Source organism: Erpetoichthys calabaricus, chromosome 3 (assembly GCF_900747795.2).
Source record: "Erpetoichthys calabaricus chromosome 3, fErpCal1.3, whole genome shotgun sequence".
NCBI classification, from domain to species: Eukaryota; Metazoa; Chordata; class Cladistia; order Polypteriformes; family Polypteridae; genus Erpetoichthys; species Erpetoichthys calabaricus.
The window spans coordinates 120,924,820-120,944,733 of NC_041396.2; the positions used below are offsets into that span (position 1 = coordinate 120,924,820).

General features: G+C 37.9%; 1 protein-coding gene across 1 annotated transcript in view; it reads right to left on the reverse strand.

Annotated features, from left to right (window-relative positions):
* Nucleotides 1–19,914, reverse strand: part of LOC114649338 (protein cornichon homolog 3) — a 101,620-nt gene that overhangs the window by 46,739 nt on the left and 34,967 nt on the right. The window contains exon 2 of the mRNA XM_051924701.1: nucleotides 8,140–8,208. Coding sequence (XP_051780661.1) covers nucleotides 8,140–8,208 — 69 coding nt within the window. The remainder of the gene's footprint in view (nucleotides 1–8,139; nucleotides 8,209–19,914) is intronic.

The following is a 19,914-nucleotide window of genomic DNA, read 5'->3' on the forward strand; positions in this document are numbered from 1 at the left end:
GATACTTCTTGAAGGTTGTCAGGGTTTTTGCTTCAACTACACGTCTTGGTAGTTTGTGATTCCTGACTTCAGTCTTAAATGCACTTCCCCTTAATTCCCACTGATGTCCTTGAGTGCAAGATTCATCATTAAGTCGAAAGAATTCTGCTTGATCTACTTTGTCAATGTCTTTAAGGATTTTGAAGACTTGGAATCAGGTTCCATGCATAGTCTTCTCTTCTCAAGACTGAACAAGTTTAATTCTCTGAGTTTGTTAGAGTATGACATGTCCTTAAGTTCTGGGATGCACTTGGTTGCTCTGCTCTGCACAGCTTCAACTGATATGTATTTTTTGTAGCATGGTGACCAAAACTGCATATTGTCACACTAGTGCATTATATACAGTAGTCCCTCAATTTATAGTCAAAACATTTTATGATATAATTTAGACATTTTATTTGTCTTTGAAATAGCTTCTGCACCTTGTTTGTATATTCTGTACATTGTGTCAACATAAACCCTTAAATCCTTTCCAGACGTTGCTTCCTGTAGGGCAGTGTCTCCCATCTTGTATTTATAATTGATGTCCCTATTGCCCACCTGTTACACTGCATTTTTTCAAGTGTTCGTCTAATTCTGAAGGTTGTCCAGGTCTTTATGAATTCCATTTGTTGAATCCTCAGTGTCTGCCATTTTTTCTATTTTAGTGTCATCTGCCAATTTCATAAATTTACTAACTGTACCAGAATCAATTTCATTAATATAAGTTAGAATAAGTACAGCCCAAGGACAGAACCCAGAGGGACTGCAGAAATGACCTCACTCCACATGGAACATTCTCTGCTTATTCTTTGTTGCATGTCGTCAAAGGTTTGCTGTGAACTAGCTGAACTAGGCACATCCAATAATGCCCAGTTTGACACCGTCAAAATCCCAGGCTAGACATAAAAAGGGCTTTGAAGAATCTTTATAGAATAAAAGCTTATTTTCACAAAATGCTCATGAACAAATGAAAGCACCATGGGGCACAATAGGCAAAATGGAATTGCTTAAAAACACAGGACAATCCAGGAGGAGAGGTATCCCAAAGCGCAATCCAGAAACGAAGTAAAAAAACAGAGCAAGGTTCAAACAGATTCAAAAAATACAAAAATCATAATAAGGGTGTAAGGACTGCAAATATGCAGGGTGGGGAGCAGTTCCTGGTGGTGATTGACAGGTGATTCTACCTCTTGGGGGAACCACCCACAAAACACATGACACATAGCTGAGTCAGAATATATACAATATTACATACAAAGAACAATACTCATTAAAACCAACATTAACATAAATAAATGGCATAAAATGAACAAAAAAAAAATGAAACAGGACTTTTGAATGCCAGTCAGGGGAGGAACCAGACAAGATCTGTGTTTTGGTATACATTTGTATGTTTTCAAAAATCAAAAATTTTACAATGTTGTGATTACTGTTACTTCAATTATCAAGAACTTCTGTTTTTATTACTGTTTTTATACTTTAAAATGATGAGATTTAGACAAGTTTTACCACATGTTGGAATTGAAACAAACTGGGTGAGAAACGGTCATTTAGCACCATTTCAATTTTCTCTTTTGTATTTCTGATAGGGGCTGTCACACATGGGCACCTATGGAAAACCATTATTGCTCAACTAAGGTATATAATACCTCTAGGATGTGAGGGGGCTGTTGTCACTGTTTCATCTCTTCCCTCTGCAGCTCCTAGAAGACGCCCAATGACCCAACTGCAGCTTCCAGAGAAAGACACCGCCACTTCTGGTCAGAACGTATAAGAACAGACATCCCCGAAAGGTGGTGTTGCATTTTGACCAGGTCTTCTAATCTGTCCTACTCAGAGAAAGCAATCTGTAAAGCAGCTGACTGAAGCTTTTTGAGATGGCCATTGAGGGGTTGTTTGTTTTGTTTCTTGTTGTACCATTGTGCACTTTTTTGTGTGCATTTAAATTTAAACTGGATGGTCTAGTTGGATCCTGAACTATTCCTCTGGACTCCTAAGACTTACTCAGTGATTGCATTGGCATATTCAGCTGGATTGTGCCAGTACAAGAAGAATGAGTAACCCAGCAGTCCTAGATAGATAGATACTTTATTAATCCCCAAGGGGAAATTCACATACTCCAGCAGCTGTGTGCTGATAAAGAGAATATTAATTAAAGAGCAATAGAAACGCAGTGCAAGTTAAAAAAAAAAAAAAGCACAAGATGGAGTGTGCAAGGCAGGTATAATAGACAATAATCTTGTATAGTGTTAACGTTTACCCCCCAGGGGTGGAATTGAAGAGTCGCATAGTGTGGGGGAGGAACAATCTCCTCAATCTGTCAGTGGAGCAGGACATTGACAGCAGTCTGTCGCTGAAGCTGCTCCTCTGTCTGGAGATGGTACTGTTCAGTGGATGCAGTGGATTCTCCATGATTGACAGGAGCCTGCTCAGCGCCTGTCATTGTTCCACAGATGTCAAACTGTCCAGCTGCGTGCCTACAATAGAGCCTGCCTTCTTCACCAATTTGTCCAGGCATGAAGTGTCCCTCTTCTTTATACTGCCTCCCCAGCACACCACCACGTAGAAGAGGGTGCTCGCCACAACCATCTGAATTTTCTGAATTTCCCATCGGGATTAATAAAGTATCTATCTATCTATCTATCTATCTATCTATCTATCTATCTATCTATCTATCTATCTATCTATCTATCTATCTATCTATCTATCTATCTATCTATCTATCTATCTATCTATCTATCTATCTATCTATCTATCTATCTATCTATCTATCTATCTATCTATCTATCTATCTATCTATCTATCTATCTATCTATCTATCTATCTATCTATCTATCTATCTATCTATCTATCCTCTCACTGTTCCTTTTCGAGACACAGCCCAGTTGAATGGACAACCCATGGATGTTGCAGCCTGTTATATCCAGTCACAACAATATGTCAGAAATCAGTTAAGCCATTATCATGATGAGCCAAGAAGCCAGATCCTTGTCCCAAGGCCCTACTGCTGCAAGATCTGCAACCTGGCTCATGTCGATCTTCATGGAGCCAATCTGAGAATGGAGAAAACCTTAGAAGGAATCACTGCATGGTTTTATTGGCCAGGCGTATACAAAGAATTGTGTTGCTTTTGTAGGTGTTGTCTGGAATGTCAGTTAGTGAAAATACCCTGGCACATCCCCACACTTCTCATCCTGATGCCAATCATTAACTTCTTGTTTGAGCAGATTAGCATTGATATTATCTGCCTGCTCAAACCCTCAGCATGGGGCCACAAATATATACTCGTCCTCCTGAACTATGCCAACTGCTATCCAGAGACCTTTCCCCTACATGTGGCTAATTCTGAAAACCATTGCCCAGGAACTAGTAGGGGCCTGTGCTCAGGTTGGCATCGCCAAAGAGGTCCAAATAGACCAGGGGATGTCTTTCATGTCTGAAAGATTCAGGAAAGTCACCAAGCTGCTGTTCATCATACACCTTGAAAAGTCCATTTACCACCCTGAAAGGGAGGGTCAGGTTAAGCATTTTAATTAGACACTTAAGCAGATGTTGAGGAAAGTAGTTCAGGTAGACGGGAGAGAGTTCAGGCAGACGGGAGAAACTGAAACCAGTTCTTGCTCCAAGTCTTGTTTGCTTTCCAAGAAGTCCTGTAGGCTTCGATGGGCTTCTCCCATTTGAACTGCTTTCTGGGAGGCAACGCCGCAGGCTGCTCCATCTTGTCTGAGTGTTGGGAGGAGAAAGCAACACAGAGTGATGATGCTTCACTCCTCTCACTCAAATCTCCTAGCACATTGCCAGGGACCATGCAAGGTCTAGGAGCAGAAAAGGCTGTTGGACTACCAGCCCAATTGGCATCTGTGCAACAACATCTATGATGTCGGCCTCCTTAAACCCTGGTGCAACCATGAGGCAAGCAACCCCCAGTACCATAGCTGGCGTCCGCACTTTTCGTGAATGCAGATGACCTTAACTTCAACAAAAGCCCTCAGGAGGCAAGAGCGAAGAGCTACTATCACCTCCACTACTGCTGTTGTAGACACCAAACCAGGTTAGACAAATGGTGATCACCCACAACATTGTTACCCATCAGGAATGCTTGTATTGGCTTCCAGAGGCCAAGAAAATGAATGTAGAGTTGGAAATAAAGCACATGCTGGACTTGGGCATCATGGAGGAGAGCCACAGCCCATGGTCCAGCACTATTGTTTTTGTCCCCAAACCTGGAGGAAGTTGGTGGTTTTGTAACGACTTCCATTGGCTCAATCAGGTCTCCCGTTTCAACACCTGACCCATGCTGAAGATGGATGACCTCTTGGAGCACCAAGGTAGTGCCTGATTTTTGTCAACAATCACCATGATGAGTGCTATTGGCAGATTCCCCTAACTTTACCAAAATAAAAGACCTATTTAGCACCCCTACTGGCCAATGGCAGTACTGTGTTCTACCCATTGGACTACATGGGGCTGGATAGAGTGCTCTGTGTCATGTTTCAGCCTGCATTTTCCCCCTAGTTAGGGTTCACAGTTATGTTTTATATCTGTATTGTTTAATTTTGTATTTATTTGTATTAATATTTCGTTTGTTTATAATGTACCTTTTCTTGAGTGTGGGTTGGGATAGGGCTGTGGCATAGGTAATGTCCCAAGGGCGGGGCCACCTGCCAATCATTGCCAGGTATGGCCCTGCACCCTATTTTAGGGAGGGCCTTCCATAGTTCCTGACAGTTCATTTGACACTCTTGGAGTGGAGTGTTATTGTGCTTTTGCTATTGTTTTGTGATTTCCTGTATTTTTGAACCTGTGCTTTGTTTTTGACTTCACCTTTGGATTTTGTATTGTGCCTGTTTTTTGACATTTTTTATCCTTTGCTCTGTTTTCAATCACAATTTTGGTTTCTGTATGGGACTTTGTTTACTGTGTATCATCTTTTCTTTTCAGGCAGCTCCTTTGTGCTCTTCAGAGTTTTTGGGCTTGCACAGCCATTTTTCTAAAAGAAATATTATTTTATAAGGATTTGTCTTGGCCTTTTGGGTTCCTAGTTGGGGTTATTGATGGTGTTTCCTACTCCACTAGTGGGCAACTTTTGAAAGTTTTTTGGTACCTCTGCTTTCGGGGCACCCCAGTTCATGACACTCTGGCACCCTCAATGCCTACAGTGAAGCCTATATAGATGTCGTAGTCATCTCCTCCAGCACCAGGGAGGAGAATGGCTGGCATGTTTTGTCCATTCTTCGCTCCATTCACCATGCTGGCATGTGAATCAACACCAAAAAATGTTATTTTAGATTGACTGAGGCTAAGTATTTGGGCTATGTAATGGGAGGAGGAAGGGTCAAACATTGGTCGTCCAAAGTTGCAGCCATTCATAACTGGCCCCGGCTGCAAACAAAGTTGCAGGTGCAAGTCTTCCTTGAAAACCAAGAGGGCAGTGCCTTTAACTAATCTTTTACTCAAAATTGGGCAGGTTCATGATCCAACACAGGTGGGGGACACTCCAAACCCACACTGACACTCTCTCCTGGATAAGTGATGTTATGGTGAGCTCTTGTTGCCCCCTGGATGGCTCAGCTAAGGTATGTGATACTACTTAAGGATGAAAGAGGGCACTGTCACTGAGCCCATGGCTCCCAGAGAAGGCCCTGCCCCTTCTAATCAGAACCTTATAAGAATAAATGTCCTCAGAAGGAGGCTTTGCATTTGGACCAGTGCCTTCTATAGGGTGAAGCTCCCAACCTAACTGGCTCAGGGAGAGCAACCTTTAAAGCAACCTACTGAGGCTTTTTGAGATGGCTGTTAAAAACCTGTTTGTTTTGTTTCTTGTTGCACCATTGGGCACTTGTTTTTGGTACCTTAAAATTAAACAGTGTAGCCCAAAGGGCTTCTTAACTATTTCTCTGGACTTCTCTGACTTACTCAATGTTTGTAAAGTTAAAATTCTCTGACTCTCCATTACGTTGTTCTAGCAGTTATTGAACCTCTAAGTGGTGCAGTAGTTACCTCCAGAGATCTGGGTTTAAATATCAGTCAGTTAACTCACTGTGTAGAATCTGTACATCCTTGCAACATATGTGTGCATTTTCCAAAATGTACTTTAGTTTCCTTCCACCTGCTTGAAAGATGCAGGTTAGGTTGACTTTAAATTGGCTTGACATGACTTAATGTGGATGTGTATTTCAGTGTGGCCTCACTATAGACTTATGTTCCTTTCAGAATGGTTCCTACCTTGTCCCAAATTTGGCATAAAAAGGCTCCAGTCCCAACTGCAAGACTTGTGCTGTTTATTTGGCATTAACAAAATTGAGTAATATGTATAGTTTCAAAACTGACATTTAAATTTAATTCTTATGTCACAACCCACCTGCAGGAGCAGGCAAGTGCTGCTAGTAGTTAGTAACCGCAATCACTGATGACCACAGAAAGCACACAGAGATGTCAAGGTGTTGTAAAAAGATTTTATTTATAGCAGTCCTTGGTAGATCTTCCATAAAACAGCAAAGGCTACCCTTCTTGTAGACCCAAGGATACTGACTGCCTTGAAAAATAAAAATTTACAAGAATCAAACACAGTCCAGGTTCTAGTATAGTCTTATTTCTAGTAGGGGTAAATTGGCTTCCTATACGCCAGTGTAGGCTCCTGTTTTGTGGTAAACATTGAGAAGGTAGTTCTGCCGTGTCTCTAGTTTTACCTTCCCGAACTTGAAGAAGCCATTGAACAAATTGAGTTTCACTTTGGAGAGCTCTCATATTTTTTGTGAGTTTTAGGACTTTCATGTCGTTCCACAGCCTGTGTTTGTTGATGGAAGAGGCAACGGTGAGGGCTTGAGAACCATGGAAGATAACAGGCAGTATTTGGCGGAAATTAGGGATACTGTCGTTCATTTTATAACAAAGTCTTAGGAAACAACCGTCGCAGTATAACAAAAATAGGAAGGAGCAAAACGAATGGCAAGGAGCAAAACCAATGCCAATGGTCGACAGAGTACCTTCCTGTAGCAGGCTATGGAAAAGACTCCCACTCTGCTTTGTACAAAAGTTAAGGCTCAGTTAAATGGTGAGTGGACATGCTGTGCACAGCTACAGTATCTTTGTTGGAGTGCACAGATTTTTTTATGGGACTGAAGTCCAGACTCTGTCTGGGCTATTCCAGGAGATTGATTTCCGTCTTTTAAGCCTTTGTTTGCTTGTATTATCTGTGTGCTTTGGATGATTGTAATGTTGATAGGTGAAATGTCTCTTTAACTAGAACCTTCTGGCATAGGGACATATGTTTTGTGCTAAAATAGGCTGGTATTTGTCATCATTTATATTTCACAAATATCCTGATTAGTGTCAGTGTCCTTATCAAAGATTAGCAGCACTATACACTAAAGGATGTTTCTATCAAAATGCTTGACAGTAGGTACTGTGATAGTATTTTTTGGAATTAAATTGTAGTACTAGGGTGTTGTACTGTGTTAGCCATTATGAATGTATTAAGGGGCCTGAGTTGCCTCGAAAGCTTGCATATTGTAATCTTTTTAGTTAGCCAATAAAAGATGTCTTGGAATTAAATTATAACTCTCTTCAGACAATGACACGTGAAAATTGTCCACATGGTTTTGGAATACTGAATGTGTCTCCATAAAAAACGAATATGTACTTTGATGTAGCTTTTTGTTAAGCAGTAGTTCAAGTCTTCCCACCATACCCCACAGCTAAGAGCTGTAGAAAATGCAGGAAATAATTTTATTATATAGGGAGTGGCCAGTTAATGACATGAATTCCTGCAGTTGGATCCGCATAGCCTCCATACTATGTTTTCTCCATAACCAGTTATCAGTTTTGGAAAGACATTGTGATAATCACAATATTCTTGTAGTGCAATTTTTTTCTATGCTTCTTACTGATGGCTTTCACAGTGTAAAATGATGTACATATTTATCCAATCAATTCATTGGAAGATTTTTTTAAATTACTTTTTCTAGAAGAGAAATACTTGTTTTTTCATTAAACAAAGAAAAGGTGGAGTTACCCATCATATTCACTATGTAACTACATGTATCATGATTAACTGACATCTGTACAAGACAAAATAAATGAATAAAGTAAATTAAATAAAGAATATATATTACAAACCGCATGAACTGGATTGGCCTGATCAACTGGATTCTTGAAATCTGTTCGGAGTTCATCAAAAGCAATTATCTGAAAGACAATTTGCACAGAGTAACTAACTTGGTAACCTACTTAACTGCTTTATTAAATTATTTTGTACACATTAGATCAGTGACATGGATTATGTTAATTTTACAATAATTTAGCACATTTAAGATTTTTCTATTCAATATACTTTGATATAGTGCAGTACAAAAAGTGACAGTATGACCATTTTGACTATGTTTCTTAGTAATTGTAATGCTGCTTGTCTATGTTTACATGGTTGTATTAATAATTATACAGCTAAATATCATTTGAATCACAATTAGAAATCATCAGGGTCGTACATGCAGCTTGCACAAAGCAAATCTAGTAATTGTTACATTTTAAAAGTTGCATACTGTACATTCTCTAATGTATTACATTTCATTTAGATTGTTTCTACACCATAAGGGATAGTGTATAGAAAACAATACAATACTGTCACAATATTAAGAGAAGACTTGCAAGTGCAGTTGTAACAGGAGGCAACTGTTAAATTATTTACAGTGAATCAGCCTAAGTTTATTTAAAATTCTGTTAGTTCTCGGGAATTTTTTTTAATAAATAGTATTACATAAAAGAGTATCTCATCTATTCTTACAAGAGGAATAAAAATGATTAATGTGATTATGCCATTTGCTTGAACTCTACGAAAATGCAATAACAGAAATGAATATATCAGTATTTTTAATTCTTCACTCGCAGATAAACTATGTAAGTGCAAATGAAAGAAATAAAAATCAGGAAAATACAATTTTAAATTGTAAATTAGACTCATATTTCATAAAGATATTTTAGAAATAACTCATTGTTAATGTGCAATTGGACATTAAATTGTTTAATTATTACTTTACGCAGAAAGCTTTGCATTTCAATATCACATGGTGCTTTTGTTAGTGCTTACATTTCAAGAAGTCTGGAACTGAATTTCTGTCCAGTCACTGCATATGTGTAATGTGTATGTTCCATCTACGACGGTATACTTTAACATTCTACTCACATCCCTCATGAATTCACGCCCATACATTGTATGGGCACATTTACCCATAATTGCAAATGATTTTTTCTGCATAATTCTGTATTCCACTCAAATTTAACAGATGTACATATTGGGTAAACATGTGAGTCAAAATTTATTAGGATGGTTGTGCATATGCAAAGGGAGCTAGCAGTTAACTAAACCTTCTTTTTCTCCATTTACCAATTCATCAAAAACATAAAACAGGTAAACTCGATACTTATCTGTCATCATACCATTTTTTTTAATGTAATTTTATTAATGATGAAAAATTACAAAGGCTGATTGTGGAAAAGATGTGTAAAAAAAATATTCCCAAATATGTCAGTATTGCATAGAGTGTCTATAGTAACATGATACTGAAATGATTACAACCTACAATAAATGACATTGCAGTTGAATGTCAAATTTTGTCTTAAAATATTTTTTTACTTTCAAATACAGCAAAGTATAAATGTTTTAAAAAACAATGCAATTTTTAAATTCTCTGTAAAGTTTTGTCTTGTGTCAAAACAGGCAAATGTGTGCTTGTGTGTATTAATCCCTTTTCTTATGACCTATGGAGGTTAAAGAAAGAATCTTTCACATAGACTTTTTAATTACTTTAATGTAAATAATATGAATAATAATTGAATGTGAAGAATTTAATGAAAATAAAGTTACTTTCAACTCTTGCTCACCCTTTGTGAAAATTGCAGTTGCTTATGGCGGTGCTAAGAAAAATCACCTGAAATGAGCAAGCAAACACAAGCTGAACTTATTTGCATTTCTTCTTCTATGGCAGTTAATGCAAGTTAAAGATAAACAGTTGGAAATGTTGGAATATTTTCATATAACCTAAACCATGACAACATGTCAGATTCAGTACTTGTTAATTTGAAAAAGTAAGAGTTTGTTATAAAAATTTTTTTTAGCATAGCAAGGTAAAGAAACAGGGCCAGCTCTACCATATAGGTATACTAGTCAATTGGCAAGATTGGCAAAGTTTTTTGGGGGGTGGCATTTTGTCAGCCATAATAGACATAACCTTTGGTATCAGGAGGGAGTGGGTTTGGGTGATCATTGGTGCCCAGCTCCTGATTGTAGTGCCCCCCCCCCCCCCCAAAACACACTTCAGTTTACATGCAAGTATGAATCATGTGAATCTACAAAGCTAACCCACTTCTTGGCTCTTTGATGTACAGTAATATGTATAGCAAGGCATTTAGCCTTCTGTGGTTTTGGTGGAAAATTTTCACTTTTGCCTAGGGCAACAAAAAAGCTAGAGCCAGCACTGAAAAGAACATACAGTAGATCTATGAATTACAGGTGGAGGTGAATATTTAATTTTGCCCACATTTAGGCACACCACATTCTGCAAGCTGTAGCGAGGACCTTCTCAAAGTGAGGGGGAAAAGAGAGAGAGAGTGAGACATAAATGTGATCTGGGACTTAAAGAGCAGTGCTTTCAACTCTTATGACATCTGCACTATTGCTGAAATCCGTTGTACTGCATATCTGGCTAGTTTTAATCGACTCACAGAGTCAAAGGAAGAGAATACGGCTGGTGTTTCCCAGCTGAGTGGTGTGAGATGGAGTCAGAAGTGTAAATATGCCGGTTTAATGTACAAGGTAGAGAAAAGGTCATTGGAGATGAAAGGTTGGAGCACTGTTGGAGAGTGGCTGATTACACATATCCATCCATCCATCCATTTTCCAACCCGCTGAATCCGAACACAGGGTCACGGGGGTCTGCTGGAGCCAATCCCAGCCAACACAGGGCACAAGGCAGGGAACCAATTCTGGGCAGGGTGCCAACCCACTGCAGTGATTACACATATAGCTTTCAGTAAACATCATATGAGGGTATAGAGCTTAAACACTAAATTTCAAATTTTTATTTAATCATTAGTATGAGTTATGATATAAGCTGAAAATGCCATTACAAATAACACAAAATGAAGATCTGTGAACATATTATTTTGTTATACTTTACAACCACCAAAGGATAGTATTAAATTATTTCAACATATTCCGGTATTAAATAATCAACACTGAAAGCAGAAAGGCAATTGATTCGGTAAACAGGGCACATTACAGTCAACATTCAACACACTCACTAAATCCAATAATGCAGAATTTAATTCTTCAAGCCAATGTGGTCTCAAATAATGAATTTTCCACTTTTTTTTTTGTTTAATGGGCAAAGTTCTAAAATAATTTGTATTTAAATAACATGATTCATAATAATGTTAATGATGATTATTCCAGTGCAGCAAGATGAATACGTTCAAGCAGCCTTTAGATTGTGCCACAGAAAATTCAAACAATGGCCACTTTAGGCTTTAGAGCAGAACTGGAAGACTGTACATGTGGACATGCACAAAATTATGCCAAAACACTATAGTATAGGGTCGAAGGATCTGCCCCAGGAACTCAGAGACAGTTTACCAGTTCCAGTCTCAAAGAAAATTTATCAATCAACAACAATAACATTTATTTATATAGCACATTTTCATACAAATGATGTAGCTCAAAGTGCTTTACAAGAGGAAGAAAGAAAAGTTTATAAAAAATAAAAAATATATAAATAAGATTAGGCAAAGAATAAAATAAAGTCTGATGGCCGGGAAAACAGAAAAAATAAAAAAAAACAAAATCTGGTGGGGTTCTGAGGCCACGAGACTGCCCACCCCCTACTGGGAAAAAAAATCGGAAAAAATCAACAAAACAAATGTTTTTGTAGATAAGAAATTGCATTGAGCATATTATGGAAATTGTAAAAAAATATGATCACAAATAAGATGAGTTTGCTGATAAATATTTAAATGATACGTTAAATTATTGAAACAAATCTACTTATTTAATTTTGGCTAAACAGAACCATCTGCTGGGTATGGGGGTAGTGCCGCACTTGCCCTAGTGTGTACTGTATATACACCACTGTACACGTGAATGCTGTTTTATTTGATGTCTTGCAGTTCTTAATAACTGTACTTTTCATTATTGTATGTAATACTTTTCGTACATATTTTTATTGACACTATATTGTATTTTGTCTTGACCTTGCTTAAGTTGCAGATGTTGTAGGCAAATAACTAGATGGAGTTGTTGATCTCTAATTTCCAATGTGTCATGTGGAAAATTTCATTAATGCATGATATCACATTAATGAAAATTTCCATATGATATATTGGAAATTACAGGTCAACAACTCTGTCTTGATGATTAAGTAAAATGTTAAACATATTGGTGTGTGCTTTCCTCTACTCAGGTTTACATGAGCAGCCTTATGTACTCTGAGGTTTTGTTCAACCTAAGACTTACTTATGCAAGGAAATAATTAGCATGAAACTGAAAGAAAACAAACATAACAGTCTAAATCAAATAAAATAGGTTGTACTTTTTATTTGATTTTTCAGTATTTGCTTCCAAATTTCAAAATCAGATGAGGCAAAGGGAACAAGATCATGTGCATAAAGCAGCATGCTAACCCTAAACTCTCCAAATGGACACTTTCACAGCCTCGAGTGCACCATGATATCCTTTCAATAAAAACCACAAACAGGAGTGATGACAAGACACAGTTACCCCATATTCCAGCAGCTCTTCCCACATGCATGACCTCTTCTTGGTCATGCTTTTACCAAATCTGCAAAACACATGTTGACTGGGTTATCATATTCTCATGCACCCTCCAGCAGCTGTACTAGGGAGAACAGCTGGTCTGCTGTTCCCCCTCCAGATGAAATCCATATTGTTTTTACTGTATCTTTTGCTTGCATTGGATGGAGTCTCCCCTTAAGCACCCTGGTATAAGCCTTAATTGGAAGGCTGTGGAGTGTGATCCTTCTGTAGTTGGAAACACCCTCTGGTCACCTTACTTAATTATGCTTTATGAGCTGTTGTTGTCCTGTCTGTTATATTTCAGCTAGGGCCCACCCTTCATTCAGGTGTCACAATTATGTCTAGTTTTTTATGTTGACAGTGCTGATTATTTAGTTCTTATATGAAAATGTTTATACTGAGATTTTCTGTATATTTTGTGGGTGGTCCTCCAAGAAACATACCCACCTTTCCATTACTGCAAGAAATTGCCATCGGGGGAGCGTTCTGCTTCGCTGCTGGAGTACACCAAGAAACTTGAGTTTTCAAAGGACTAGAACTGTACTATGATGAGATGAGTGTTCTCTGGAGTTACTGTCAGTGTTCCCAGGAGGGAGCGCTCTGCCAAGTTGCTACTTGTGCTTCAAGGAGGGTGATGAGTTGCATCCAGTCCAATATCTGGCAGCCTTGTAACCTTAGTCAGGTCAAAGTCTATTCGTCTTCCAGCTCAGCTGGGCCAAAGCCTTTCCTTCTTGAAATCCAGCTATGCATGAAGCAGCTGGCATGAGGATTAGTACTTCCAAATCTGAGGTCATGGTGCTCGTTTGGAAAAGAGTGAATTGGGTTAGTCTCATCTGTTGGTGGTGTCTATTTATTTTTGAATTTGTTTAATTTCTAGATATCCAGTATGTTAATAATTTACTTAAAATATAAAGATGAAACAAAAGAGAAACACTCCCCAAAAGTCTTAGTTGCAAATTGAGTCTAAGGAGATAGATGAAGGCCACAATCTCCGGGATCTCCCGGTGAAACATCCATTTCAGCTCCCAGTGAATATGAGAGTGAGGCTAGCAGTGAAACCAGGTTCAAATGAATGGCAAATCCAAACTGGGAGCTTTGCCTCAATCAGCATCCATTACAAACAGATGTGTTGATTTCTGTGTGAGACCATTGCTTTGTGTGTAATTTAATAACTAACTACTTTGATAGACAAAATAAGCACCTCTAAGGAAGCACTTGTTCTGTAACTGGAAAGGAATTGGATTCAATCTCCAGAGGTTACACCTTCCTTTAAAACATGCTGCATTTATCTCTGAACTCTCTGCTTACACTCCCTGAAACTGCTCTCTGAAACCTAAAAGCTTTTTGGGAGCTGAAAGCTGAGATCCTGTCCACCAAGCCAAACCCAGAGCCAGTGACTGAGCCCAGTCCAAGAAGACTGCAGCTATTACTTCAAGGAAACTTCAGCATCTTTAACTCTTGTGCCAAAAAGAGTAACGTTATTTCCCTACAAAGTCTCAAAGGACACAGCAAAAAGCCTAACTGAGGAAGCACTGCACACCACAAACAAAGAACAATATTGCAAAGAGAAAGAGGACACTCCAACACAACAAGAATCCTCCACTTGAACCCAAAGCTTGAACAGCTACAATTCCACACAACATTAGGCATCATCCTTAAAGACTTGGCATTGTAAAACTGTTTATCTGTGCCAAGATAAATTAGAATTCTAAATAAATAGCAAATAAACAGCCAGCCTTCAGTGTTTTATTTTTGTTTGTCTTGTTTGTCTTCTTTGTTGATATATATCATATTTTTATAATACTTGCATTTATCATTATTATTATTCTGTTTCTTAAAATGAGTTTGCTTCAGTTAGCTTGATATAAGTCTAATGGCCGTAGACCAGGGGTGGGCAAAGTCATTCCTGTAGGGCTGCAGTGGCTGCAGGTTTTTGCTCCAACCCAATTGCTTAATAAGAAGCACTTATTGCTCTAGAAACACTTCTGCTTCATTTTAGTTATCTCCCTCATTAAGATTTTGAACCCTTATTGCTTATTTAAGTCTTAAACAGATGCATTCTCAGTTTTTAATTGCTCCTTATTAGCAATTAGATGTAAATGACAAAAGCAACCAGCAGTTGTCCATTTTGCTTGTTACCCTTTACACCTGTGTGTATTTATTGTGCACTATTTGGTTTAATTAAATACTTGGAAGGAAAGAGAAGAGAAAAAAGTGAAAGATTGAGAATTACCCATCCATTTTAAACTTCAAAGTATTTGCATGATATCCTTAGAATGGAAAAAAAAATCTAGGATATGAGAATGACTTGACATAGCAGAGTTAAAGCACTAACAAGCCATGAAATGTAATTATTGACAAGGATTGTTTTCTAATTAAGCAACTGGGTGGAACAAAAACCTGCAGCCACTGCGGCCCTCCAGGAATCACTTTGCCGACCCCTGCCGTAGACAACAGAGAAAAGTAAGGAAAATAATATAGTAGCCTTATCAAATTATTTATTTAATTAATTTCCTATGGGAAAACTGATAATTAATTAATTAAAGTTAAAATGCGTACCTTTGCTTTTTCCTACATTTTTTATGGTCTTGCTGGGTGGGCAATGTAAAATCATTCATTTCCCTACATGGCTAATCCTATATCTTCATCTCTTCAAAGGAAGTGGAACAAGAGCTAAAAAAATGATTTCAAAAACTTTTAAACATTAAATGAGCACTCTAAAGACACTAGGTAAATTGTTTATGTGGAATGCAAGGAAGAATGCCAGCAACATGTGAAGGCATGATTAGGCATTTTTGTTTGCAACTTATACCATTTTCAATATAACACATATTTGCTCTCTATCACAAGGCTTGGGAAAGGCACTGTATAAATAAAATGTAATATTTTATAATTATTATTATTACATATTGTACTTTATTGTATTGTAAAACAAAATAATGAGAAAACATTTCTAATTTATACTGTATATTACACAGTATATTTTATTAAGTATACATGTAGTAATTACTTAATAGCAAGTGACAACATACTGTATATTAGTAATACACATAAATGTATATGCATGTTTGTAGGTTTGTATACACATGCATATATACAGTATCTGCAGTACATTACTTTCATTTTGTCTGATCTTTGATAACACTATAAAAGAGTATAATGAGCAAAAATACAGTATATGAACACTATTACATACAGGTAGTATTCTGCATAAATATACGGTATAATTTATTTCAATAAGTGGATGTCTTTTGAAATATCTTTCTCAATTATCTAAATACACCTATTTTTTCTCTTAAGAGGTGACTGTTTTATTCCAAATTAGCTACTAGGTAAACAAATGAACTTGATGAATTGAATGGTCTCCTCTCATTAGTCAAATTTCTTATATTTCAGTTTACGCTTTAGTTCACCACTTCTGGTGGAATTCTTCATGTTTTGGGCATGCCCAATCTCTTGGTATGTCAGAGGACTGGGACTCTGAGATGTTTGGTCTCAGGATTTTGTTCTTGTGATGGAATAAGGGAACATGAGATCTGCAAATGGATTGGAGTGGCAGCAGCAGTTCTGTATGGCACTTTACCGGTCCATAGTGGCAAAGCAGGAGATAAGTCTAAGGGCAAGATTCTTGATTTATCAGTCAATATACATTCTGATCCTTATCTGTGGTCATGAGTTGTGGGCCATGACTGAAGTAGTATTAAAGTCACCAAAAAAATGCAGAATGAACAAAGAAAAATTACTTGAAGCAATAAGGTGAGATGTGCAAAAGGAAAAGTTGTACTTTTTCCTAAAATGTATCACCAATTTGAAACCATAAGGGTAAAAAATTAAACCAATCAATGAGCTACCATGGACATCTCTATCTATACTAATAAAAAGCAAAGCCCTAACTCACTGACTCACTCATCACTAATTCTCCAACTTCCTGTGTAGGTAGAAGGCTGAAATTTGGCAGGCTCATTCCTTACAGCTTACTTACAAAAGTTAAGCAGGTTTCATTTCGGAATTCTACGTGTAACGGTCATAACTGAATCCTACTTACGTACATATAGAAATCCATAGCCTGCAGCTCGGTCGCCGTGTGAGACGGGGTTCCGTCCTGCGCCCTGTGTCCCCCGGCCTCCCACGTAGTTGGCTGCCTGCCTATATTGCGTCCCCCATCCCCACGCCTCCCACGTAGTTGGCTGCCTACCTATTTTACATGTTTGGAGAACCGCCAATGCCTCTTAAACATCTTAGATTCACAGGTGACGATTTGAGTAGTGGACACTTTGATGTTTATGAATGTTACAACTCTCAAAAGCTGGATACAAAGTTATCGATGAAACCGGTTGTATGTTTACAATGCTTGACAGATGCCGAATGTCACTTCAACACAACAAGTCCTGCAAATACTAACGTAATTGAAACAAACCATGAAACTCAAACCGATTATGACAGCAGCAATCCAAACTGTGAGAAAGCAGTAAAAAGGAGGCGTGTCAGACGTCGTGGTACATTTTCTGATGCAGCTAGACGGAAACAACTTTGTGACGCTGTGGCCAAATACTCACAGAAAAATCCACAAGTTAATAGACACGCTGTCACTAAATATTCGCACTCAAATCCACAAGTTAATAGAGCTTCTGTTTCTAGGTACGATCCCAATAATAAAAAACGGCTCATACGAAAACAACAGGTTTGGCTCAAAAAAGCCGATTGTGGATTTGCGTAAAGCCACCGAAACTTTGTAACGGCATGGGACTTCAGGTCACGTGTATGCAAAAGAACCTAATTGAGGCAACTATTTTTACTGGCAGTGGCTCAGGGGAGAGAGTTTTTATTCCTCGCATCCCCGTTTTACCCTCTGATCTCCCATTTCAATTCACACGCCTCCAATTTCCAGTAAGGCTCTTCTTCGCAATGACAATAAGTCTCAGGGACAGACCCTACAAAAGGCTGGCATTGATATGAGGCAAGATTGCTTTTCACATGGCCAACTGTACGTTGCATGCTCAAGAGTAAGCTCAGCGCACAGCTTGGTCATATTACAACCGGAGGGCCGAACTGACAACGTGGTATGCAAAGAGATCCTTAACAAATAATTATTTGTATATTTTCCCTCAGTTTAAAAATGTTTACTTTTCTTCTTAATAACAGTTTTAAGGCAGTACTTTGCCGCCGCGAAGCGCGGGTATTTTGCTAGTCTTACATGAATATTACAATTGAACTAAGCTATACAATACAAAACAGCCTTTCATGACAGAGGTAATATGAAAATCAAAACTTTTCCAAGGTTTCAAAAGACAGCTCAGAGTCTTGCATTATGCATCATCATTGCAATACCTTACACATTTAGCCATAGCAAAAGATGGTAAAAGTTGGAGGATTGGGATTCTTCTTTTTTCTTAAAATATGTGTTGGATGATTTTTAGGTGATAGACAAGAGACAGGGGCTCTCATATGTTAAAAAATGTTCTGCTATGGATGTGCAGGTATGTAAAATTTACCTCAAGCTTAAAATTCAGTATTGGTTTAGAATCAATGTTGGACTAAATGGCCTTTGCCATCCCATTCTGTTAACTAGGTGCTTGATATTATTATAAAATGCCACTAGCTCCTGAGTCACAAAGTAGGCAACAATCCCCAGCTTCAGGGCTTTGCATTTTCTAATAATACCTTTTAGCATAACTATCCTACCAAAATGAAACAATACTATACTCCTTAGCATCAAGTATCTGTAAAAATACAACATTAGGGTGAACTCAAAACAAAACCCAATCCACCACCTAAGAGTCATTCCTTGCAAAGGATATATATTCAGTGCAAAGGGTAAACTCTTGCTCTTGCTCTTACATAAATTTTCTTTTAGCTTGAAATAGTCAGACAAAGATTTTGCCAATTATAAATTATATATATACTGTATATATATAAGTGTGACAGTAGTTGCAAGCATTATTCGAAAGAGACAACATCTACTTCCAGATACTTAAAATCAGAAACAGCCAAAAATCTGCTGGGGATGGTGGATGGAATGCAATGTAGTATATAAATAACTACTGTAACAAAACATTTTTGACCAGTTAGTAGTGAATCTCAATAACTTTCAATAAATGTTTGAAAATGTTTAAATAGATCTATAACTTATAAGAAGGTAGAGGAACCATCTTTAAAATATACAAGGGTGTTGTACATATAAACATATACATATAGCGGCTGAACGCATGCTAAGGAGATACTGTCGGATCATCTGCTGTCTCTCTGCTGCTGTTGCTGCTGTCACACTGCCCGTCGATCATTTCAAAGCCTGTACAACAGCTGTCCTTTTTCCACTTTGTGCCTGTGCCGCTCGCGTCGGAAGGGGGGTTAAGGTGGCTGAACGCACGCAATCTGCTGGATTTCTGCTGCTGGTGAGCTACATGTTTTGCTTGTCGCTTGTTGTTGTTTTAAGAGCTGGGAGCAAGTTAAAGTGTCTCTCGCGGTACTTCAAATTGTCTTCCGAGAAGATCACGTCTCGTCTCCCTAGTCTCCCTCCCAAAGATTTTTTAATAATAGAGAGACATTTTCACCAGAACAGTTCCATTTCATTCTATTGATTGTTTTCTTTAAATTGCTTGGAAAATTAGGCAAATTGTCAAAAATTTTAAGAGGCCAATACATGTTGCCCAGTTCATGAAGACCAGAAATGTGAACTTTCTGGTGTAGCTAAAGAAATTACTTGAATCTAAACAGTGTGATACGAGTTCAACATTTGAAACAACTGTTTCAAACTATAAGGGCATCTTTAATATAGTGATTAAAGTGCCTTCTTTACATTTTACTTATAACATAAAATATAAAAATTTAAATATCATAAGTTTACCTTTTCTAAAAAATTTGACTCTAGACAGTCTAACCTTGTAATATACAAGAAGTAATGGTTGTTTTGAATACCATACACACATTAAGGTGTTCTGATGAAAGTGAGAGAGAGAAAAAAATCAGGGAATAAAATTAGCAGAGGTAGGGAGATGAAATCAAATCCGGTGGTAGACTCATGAGAAAGTTAGATTGAAATGGTTGTCAATACCAAAAACACCAAACCAGAAGCAAAAGTCAGAAATGCA